This window comes from Lathyrus oleraceus, chromosome 5, assembly GCF_024323335.1.
Source record: "Lathyrus oleraceus cultivar Zhongwan6 chromosome 5, CAAS_Psat_ZW6_1.0, whole genome shotgun sequence".
Lineage (NCBI taxonomy): Eukaryota > Viridiplantae > Streptophyta > Magnoliopsida > Fabales > Fabaceae > Lathyrus > Lathyrus oleraceus.
Genome location: NC_066583.1, coordinates 240,606,952 through 240,616,779, shown reverse-complemented (window position 1 = coordinate 240,616,779; position 9,828 = coordinate 240,606,952). Strand labels below are relative to the sequence as shown.

Here is a 9,828-nt window from a genome sequence, read left to right as displayed (position 1 = left end):
AATGAATAAAGATATAACAAGATCATTAAGGCTTGATAGGTGCAACTAGATCATTAGGGTTTGATGAACTTGACAGTCTAATGATGGAACCTAAAAGGAATATAACTCAAGTCTCATCTCAAAGTAATCTCAAGAAAGTGCCTACAAGAAAAAAGTATCTGACAAGATTTGAAGTGTGTGAAAGTCTGTCCTAACATGTTTGAGTTAATAACATTGTGAAAGCATAAGGTTTTCGTCTTAAAGTTATACGACTAATCACACACACACACACACACACATTAAAATAAATTTTTAAACATGTTTTCATAATAACAAAAATCTAAAAAATCTTTGAAGTCGTGCCAGATGATTTAGAAGCTGACAGAAAAGTTATGGGCAAGATTTTGTTCGTGCCAATCGATTGGACCAATTGAAAAACGCGGTCTAAGCGATTAGAACAATGAATTAATGAATTATAATGGATAAATATATTTTCTTACTCTTTTGAACTTATTAATCCATTAATTTTAGGCCGACCAATCAATTGGAGCATTGTGCAATTGATTGACTCATCATTATTGGCCTCAAAATATTTTCTTTTTTATGCCAACCTCTAGCCTATAAATAAATACTCATTCCCACATATTTTCACATCCATAAAAGTTAGCTCTCATTTCTAACTTCTCACTTCTCACTCTCTCTAGAAATATTTTTGTTTATTTTCTCTAACTTAAGTTAGCCATAGGGCTTTCGAGAAAGTCGTTTTGCGAGTAATGAAATTATAATTGTAGAAGGATAGATTTATAACTTCACCAAGGAAATTTTGTTTTTACCTTGGTTGAACAATCATTCATTTAGGGATTATTTGTTTGGGTTCGAAGCTAAACCCTTGAAAAGATTTTGTTTGGAGATTATGTGATCAAGTCTCCGTTTAGGTTCAAAAGTTCAGCCAACTCAATAGCTTTCAAAGGTTCGAAATCATCCCGATGTTAAAATCTCATAGGTTCTTGGTTACTCCGATATAAAACCAAGTTTCGGTTTAATCTCAGTCCTGTATTAAAAGCTTGTTTCGATTATAGATCATCTCAGTGATAAAATCTCTTTTGACAAAACCTGTATGACTTCTGGTGTATATCTCTCTTCACTTAACTTTTACTTTTTACACTTTACTTTTTGAATTTTATTTCCTACTGTTTATTACTAAATCATTTCTAAAGTATCTTCAAACTCATATAATAATCTAAAAAAAAAATCAAACTTAAATTTTTCTAAAATATGCATTTCACACTCCTCTTATACGTGGAGTTACATGTTAACACCAATAACCACAACGTATTTGAAAGTAAAAATCCAGTTTGATGTGTAAATTAAATAAAGTCTGGAATTGCCTTAAAAAGGTTCATAGTGTATATGTGATGCTTCATCAAGCCCTCTTTCACTTTTGTTTCTCTTCTAGAAAGTGTGACCATTCACCCTTTTATTTTAATCATTACACACTCTATGCCCTTCTATATGTATGTTGATATCATTTTAATAATTTTAATAAATGTAACTTCTCTTATACTCATTAATGATTTAATCACCTAACTCCATGATATATATCTTCTTTGAAAAAAGTTAGGAAAACTTTAGTATTTTTTAGGTATTGAGGTAAAATATCAGTCAAATGATTCTCTACTTTTAACTCAAACAAAGCACATCAAAAAACTTTTTTCTAAGGTTAATATGGGAGTGGTAAATGAGGTTAATACTCCTGTTTTTATTCATTGTAAGCTAAGAAAGCATGACACTAATACCCCTTTCTGTATACATCAAGTGTTGGAGCATTAGAATATGTAAAATTAACTCTATTGTTATCTTATGATCCGGTGCTACAGGCTAGAACAAAGTATATCGAATAAGCTATTCATTTTGTCCGTGAATGGATGGTTGCAAACAAATTCAAATTCAACATGAACTTATCTCTAGGGATGAAGTCAAAAAATTTAGAGTACAGGGACGTACATATCAATCATGCATATATTAAGTTATATTTTATCATTATGTCATTTTCATATTTTATTAAAAATATATTTTCACAAACATTTATATTTGTGAGATATAATAATATATATGTGAATTATTTTATATTGTTTAATAATATACATACTAATTAAATTATATTTAAAATATAATATATTACTTTTATATGTAAAGCATGTATTATTTATTTAAAAATATCATTAATATAATAATTTTTAATCCGAACACAAAATGATAATAGTTATCACAAATACTCAACTATGAAATTTAAGATTTAAGATATCAACATTTATCAAATTTTTGTTTACACTACTATAACTTATTTATTGAAAGAATACATGTTATAGTTTATAATTTATAAAATACTAATAAGTAAATAGAATCTATTTAAGTAGTGATATAACAAAGTAACTTCTAGAGTTCATAATTACATTGTCTGGTTTAAAAATAATTAACTATGTGTTATATTAAATAAATTATCCATATTGTTTAATAAATTTTAGTTTTGAAGAATTCCACATTAACAATTAACACAAAAATTTACATCAATTCTAGAACCGTTAATACTACTCTATCATTCAACTCAATTGTACATTAGTATAATATATATTTTGAAGTGGTAATTAATAATTAAAAAATTAAATCAAATGTATTTTATAGATGTAGAACTTATATATTAAAGTAGGATTGTTCATTCAACGTATAATATGATATAGAGATAAAAGAAACATGTATATGTAAATATTTTATTTTATTATGAAATGTTAGTGGGGATATAGACGCACATGAGAGTATGAGTGACTCCATTGATATTTTAATTAAGTTTTTATCATCAAGTATTTTTAATATTTAAGAGGAATGTTCAAAGTAGTTATTAAATTGATCAAGATGAACACAGTGAAGAAAGAATTCTCATTAAGATGAATGATGAAGTAAGAGTTTCTTATATACACAAAGGTGACTTGCACTATAAGAAATTATACTCTATCAGTCTTAGAGGAAGTTATAATTCTAATTAACTCATAACAACTTTGTAACTGTAATCAAATTAGTTGGTGATGTATGATGGTGTTGTTGTCATGCTCTGCATGCTAACTATCATCATGCTTTGATACCCCTCCACAAGTTGAAGGTTGATAAATGTTTATCATCTTCAACTTCAGTACAATACATTAAAGGATTGAGGATGGAAGGTTTTGGTCAACAAGTTGATCTTTGGATTTGACTGTAAGTAACTTCTAGACACCTTTGCTTTGTTTTTCTCTTACGATGTTACAATAAATTTTCAAGTGTTTGGTTCTTTCGTAAAAAAATAGGATTGGAAGCATTATGAATTGCATTTTGATTGTCGCAGTATATAACATGTGTTTTAGTACATGTGACATGCAAATCGTTCATGAGATAAACAAGTCATTGGTGCTCACAAGTGTCTGCTGCAAGAGCTCGATATTCAACTTCTGATTAAGATCTCGAGATTGTTAACTGTTTCTTTGTCCTCCATGAAATGAGGGATCGACCAAGGAAGAAGCACTGCCTAAAATGGATCTGAGTGTGTCAATGCAACCTGCCCAATCAGCATCTTAGTAACCATTCAATTGTAAAGTTGAATCTCGTGGGAAGAAAATGCCTCGAGTTGGACAGGTTTTAAGGAATCTTAGAATTCTACAAGCAACATTAAAGTGGGTAACTGTAGAAGCTGATATGAACTGACTTAGTTGTTGTGTGCAGAAGGTTATGTCGGGTCTGGTTGCATTCAAATACAGTAGTCTTCCTTTGAGTCTTCTGTATGAAGGAATATCATGATAAGGAGTGCTTGAATCCTGATGGAGTTTGATGACAAGATCAGATGGTGTGGATACTGGTCTTGACTAAAGGGTACCTGCATCTTCTATCAAGTCAAGGTAATATTTTATTTGATAGATAACGATACCTGCCTTTGAGTGTGCCACTTTAATGCCTAAAAAGTATTTTAGCTTTCCTAGATCCTTGATTTTGAAGGTGTTGTCCAATGCTTTTTTGATAGAATGGAATTCATCCAAATCATTACCTTTTCTCTCAAACGACATTGAGTTTGTGAGGGAATACTAGTATGAATAAGATAGTCAAGTCCTTTATGTAAGTTGATTATGTTAAGAATAATAAGTCGTGTGAGTTGGAGTCCCAAATTGGTTATAAATGTGGAGACTTTAACATTTATAAATGGGAGAACCCACACACCTATAACGTTAAGGTTTTTGGTGAATATGTAGTGTCTCTCTCACTTGTGTGTTTCTCTTAACCCAATGTCGATGCTCCTCTTCGTAATCCAACAAATGGTATTATGAGCCTTTGGTTTGAATAAAAGGGATCGATTACTTGTATCGAAATACCCAGGAAGAGGTGTACCAATGAAATCAAAATGTCTAGGAAGAGGTGTATCGAAATGTCCAGGAAGAGGTGTCAACGGCAATACAAGTGTTTGTGGACAAAAGACTTTTCACTTGAGGGGAGAATTGTGGAATCACAATTGAGGGATAGTGTTAAGAGTAATAAGTCAAGTGTGAGTTGGAGTCCCACATTTGTAAAAAATATGGAGAATTGAGTATTTATAAGTGAGAGAATCCACACACCTATAACTTTAAGATTTTTAATAAATATGTCGTGTCTCTCTCACTTATGTGTTGCTCTTAATTCAATACTAATGCTCCTCCTCATAACTCAATAGATTATACTAGAGTATAAAGTTGGTTTATATCATACCAAGTTTATTAAGATTTTATAGTTTAGCTTGTTAGACTCTCTAACTATCTTTATCAGTGTTCATCTCTATTTGATTAACTCTATAAGTATAGGGTGTAAGCAAATCTAATCTTAAACGTTTGAATGAAAAGTTATTTCATGTTCATATTCTATTCACTTATCATTTGATAATATTAGTTTTGAGAGTAAATATATTACAACATTGTTTTAGTTTGCCATAACAAAGTTATTTTTTGTCGTTAAAGTTTGATGGTTAATTAAAGATATCTACGATTATTAATTTGGTGTGACAGTGGGTTCATATTATTATTTTTAAATATTTTATAAATAATTAAAAATAAAAATGAAAATAAATAAAAATATAATACGATTTATATTTTATGCGCATCAGTATTTGAGAAAGCGAACAGACGGACACGTGAGTGCCTGTCTGGACACTAGTAGAGATAAAAGAAACATTTACATGTAAATATTTTATTTTATAGTGAAATGTTAGTAGGGCATAGGCGCACATGAGAGTATGAATGGCTCTTTTCTTGCCTATCTCAACATAAATTGTTGATACTTTAATTAAGTTTTTATCATCAAGTGTTTTTAATATTTAAGAGGAATGTTCAAAGTAGTTATTAAATTGATCAAGATGAACATGGTGAAGAAAGAATTCTCATTAAGATGAATGATGAAGTAAGAGTTTCTTATATACACAAAGGTGACTTGCACTATAAGAAATTATACTCTATCACACTACATTGTGTCTTAGAGGAAGTTACTAATTCTAACTAACTGTAATCAAATTAGTTGGTGATGTATGATGGTGTTGTTGTCATGCTCTGCATGCTCATTATCATCATGCTTCAATATCCCTCCACATGTTGAAGGTTAATAAATGTTTATCATCTTCAACTTGAGTAACAATGCAATAAAGAATTGAGGATGGAAGGTTTTGGTCAACAAGTTGATCTTTGGATTTGACTGTAAGTAACTTCAAGACACCTTTGTTTTGTTTTTCTCTTATAATGTGACAATCAATTTTTAAGTGTTTGGTTCTTTCGTGAAAAATAGGATTGGAAGCATTGTGAATTGCATTTTGATTGTCGCAGTATATAACAAGGGTTTTAGTACATGTGACATGCAAATCGTTCATGAGATACAAAAGCCATTGGAGCTTACAAGTGTCTGCTGCAAGAGCTCGATATTCAACTTCCGATTAAGATCTCGAGACTCTTAACTGTTTCTTTGTCCTCCATCAAATGAGGGATCGACCAAGGAAGAAGCACTGCCTAAAATGCATCTTCTATCAAGTCAAGGTAATATTTTCTTTGATAGAGAAGGATACTTGTCTTTGAGTGTGCCACTTCAATGCCTAGAAAGTATTTTAGCTTTCCTACATCATTGATTTTGAAGGGGTTTTCCAATGCTTTTTTGATAGAATGGAATTCATCCAAATCATTACATTCTCTCTCAAACGACATTGAGTTTGTGACGGAATACTAGTGTGAATAAGATAGTCAAGTCCTTTATATAAGTTGATTATGTTAAGAATAATAAGTCAAATGTGAGTTGGAGTCCCACATTTGTTATAAATATGGAAAATTGAATATTTATAAGTGAGAGAATCCACACACCTATAACTTAAAGGTTTTTGATAAATATGTGGTGTCTCTCTCACTTGTGTGTTGCTCTTAATTCAATATTAATGCTCCTCCTCATAACTCAATAGATTATACTAGAGTATAAAGTTGGTTTATTTCATACCAAGTTTATTAAGATTTTATAGTTTAGCTTGTTAGACTCTCTAACGATCTTTATCACTGTTCATCTCGATTTGATTAACTCTATAAGTATAGGGTGTAAGCAAATGTAATCTTAAACGTTTGAATGAAAAGTTATTGATTAACTCTATAAGAATACGGTGTAAGCAAATGTAATCTTAAACGTTTGAATGAAAAGTTATTTCATGTTCATATTCTATTTATTTATCATTTGATAATATTAGTTTTGAGAGTAAATATATTACAACATTATTTTAGTTTGACATAACAAAGTTATTTTTTGTCATTAAAGTTGGATGGTTAATTAAAGATATCTATGATTATTAACTTGGTGTGACAGTGGATTCATATCATGCTTCGAGTTCTGACATTTCTTTGGATGACTAGAAGCGGGATCCGTTCAAGTGGTTGGACAGATACGGGTGTGTTGGGTGGACAACTCTCCTCTTTTATTTTGTGTATGTGGCCATATGTATCTTCTTTGATCTTACTCTCTCCAGAGATCTGTGTCCGAGGTAAGGTGTAGTTTTTGGGCTCTATTGGCGCTCTTAACTACTGCATCTTTAATAAACCTTTGTTTCTTTTCATTTTAACATATGGTTCCTGTTTTGCTATTATAAAAATTAATATTTTGAGCCATAACATTTTCCGTCCAATTAACTAATGGCAATGCATGTGTTAAAAGTTGGAAGAAATTAAGAAAAATATGAAAGGACGTGTATTCTGGAACTTTGTTTCAAAAAATTAATTTTTTTGACATGAACCGAATATGTTATGCAAATTTGCATATAGATTAATCTCTCAAATTACAGAAAACCACGTAGAAGAATTATATCAAAAATAAATACAAATTTTTATTAAAGATGGGAATATAACACAACTTATGTGAAAAAATATAGAGAAGAATACAAGCTCTCTATATATTTCACAGCACAATAAAACACAGAAAAGCACAAAACAGTGGCACTGGGACTAAACTAGATGACAAACCCAACAACTCAAAAACACCATTCGAGAAGGCTATCATGGGATCATAAACGACTTGAATCACCCTCAACAACATACCACAAACACTCCCCGAGCACAATACCACTTGTTGTAAAATCAGTAAGAGTTATAAAAGGCTAGCACGGGATCATAAACGACTTGTTTAGCATCAATACCCATAATAAAATCAACATGTGCATATTCATCTTTATACAGTACCACAAGCTTGTTTGCATCATGATTACTGAGATCATTGAGCAAAACCTTCACATCTTGTACATCAGATAGATAATCTTTCCCTCCATAGCTTATAAAAAGTGGAAATTCTTTTGGGATTTTGGTCATGTCATAAGTTGGAGGAAACAGTTGTCCATAACGTAGCATATTTAGAATTCCATAATCATACTTTGCTACTTGTCCTGTTCGGATCACTAAAATTCCATAACGAAAATATATTAGTCCTAATCACAAATGCAAAAAAATAAAATAATATACAGATTAATTTATATACAACTATTTATAATTTTTCACTACAAATGAAAAAAATTGCTTCTTGTTAGACTTACTTTGGGATAGATGGATCAGGTTCTTTGTTGATGTTGGATTTGGTTCATAGTCAGTATAGAAATCAATTCTGGAAGAGTTTAAGCAGCAATTTGGACCTTTAATATTTAAAGTTATGGAATACAAATTAATATCAATAATTATGATTTATGAGTCATCAGATATACAGAAATGTCAAATTGAATTTATCATCATTCCATTAGTAAAAAAGTACCTGTGAAAAATGTGATTAAGTCAAAGCAGGGTTGATGTAGAGTGGAGCATATTTGACCCACAAATTTGGCTGCTTCATTCCTAATCATTTTTGAAAAACATATGATACATTATTTATATTTTTTTTACCTTTTTTTTATTTACTTAGATAAAACATAGGATAATCTATTCTCTTACAATAGAGGAATGAATTCGCGGAGACCTAACCAATAAACGTCCTGTAATATCATCAAAACAAAAAAAATGATATTTTCATAAAAATACCTGTGTAAAAATACCTGCATAAAAATTAATCAATTTTTATTTTGCATGTGACTCACATTAGCTAAAAATAATTGTGCAGCAAGTTTTATTGCTGGTGAAGCAAGTTGATTCATATGAGCAATAGGACTTAGTAATGCAGCTGATCTCAACATATTCACAAGCTTCCCTTGAGATAAAGCAACAAAAGCCACTAAAGTTCCCTGAAATAATTAGATAATTAATTAATCTTTGCATACATACACAAAACCTAATTCAAAACATTACAAATAAATAATCAATTACGATTAATCTATCTAATTTACCTGAGAATGACCTGCATAGTGTATTTTTTGACCTGTAAGATTGAACACATATTCTACTGATGCAGGAAGATCATAATTAGCTAATTCTTCCCATGACCAATCCCAGTAAGCCTAACACATATAATGAAACTAATCAATAATCAATTATTTAAAAATTTGAAAACCAAAAGTATTGTATAATTCATAAGAACCATGTCATAAGTAGTTAGTGATGTGTGTCTGCTGCTATATTTTGTGCCGCGGCCATTAACAAGCCACACATCAAATCCACTGTCTGCTAAAATAAACCCTAATGATTCTTCTGGATTATTGACCAACCATATTGCAGCATCCTGAAATAAATCATAAAAGTTAAACTAACATGTTGATTTTTTTTTGTATGAATCTGCAGTCAATAATACTTACACAAAAGAGACCATGTTGTAATAGCACAGGTGGCTTGTCGGCTTTCTTACCGGACCGCCCCGTCGGGATTCTTAGCACACTCAAGATATAGCCATCATTTGTTGTTACCGTATGTTCTTCACATTTGTAACCTTGTGTCTCCACCAAAGTCTTGCAGATACCATCATTGGTTACTAGAGAGTTTGCTGAAAACTCATTTGTTGTGTGAAGTGATTTTCTTCCTTGTGCTGATACTGTAATGCAAATCAAGAGTACTATTGAGAAAAAACTAATTGTTACACTGCTGGCCATTTTGAGAATGTGGTTATTCTTAGTTATGTTTCACCATAGAAAAATATAATAGTGGTGTTTTATAGACTTTATGGAGTGTAAAGACAAACTTTTATGATAATAATGTGAGTGTTCAAATGGAATTTTGAATTGATAAGTTAAGTAGTAATCAGAGTTTATTGCAAAAAATTAATGTTTTTTAATTTTGACAGTTTGGTTGACAGGTTCTTATCCTATTTCATTAGTTGGTGTATTTGTGATTTATTTGGGATAATTCAAACTTTTGCTTTACACGGAAAAAAAATTAATGA

The 9,828-nt window shown here is 30.6% G+C and overlaps 1 protein-coding gene across 1 annotated transcript; it reads right to left on the bottom strand.

The window, feature by feature from the left end:
- Positions 1-7,551: 7,551 nt before the first annotated feature.
- LOC127088028 (triacylglycerol lipase 2) lies at positions 7,552-9,538 on the bottom strand. The gene is made up of 8 exons (XM_051028941.1): positions 9,248-9,538; positions 9,034-9,198; positions 8,843-8,953; positions 8,597-8,740; positions 8,454-8,494; positions 8,278-8,357; positions 8,066-8,161; positions 7,552-7,930 (listed from the first exon to the last, which is right to left on the bottom strand). Exons 1-8 carry the CDS (start codon positions 9,536-9,538, stop codon positions 7,617-7,619), a joined length of 1,242 nt encoding a protein of 413 aa, XP_050884898.1. The 3' UTR covers positions 7,552-7,616.
- Positions 9,539-9,828: the final 290 nt, after the last annotated feature.

Bases quoted from the DNA above. Each gene is read 5' to 3' on its own strand.
- LOC127088028 (XM_051028941.1), bottom strand. From the start codon at position 9,538: ATGGCCAGCAGTGTAACAATTAGTTTTTTCTCAATAGTACTCTTGATT. The intron at 8,162-8,277 runs GTACTTTTTTAC...TAAATATTAAAG, and splicing joins CTTAATCACATTTTTCACAG to GTCCAAATTGCTGCTTAAAC. The intron at 7,931-8,065 runs GTAAGTCTAACA...ATGGAATTTTAG, and splicing joins CCTGATCCATCTATCCCAAA to TGATCCGAACAGGACAAGTA.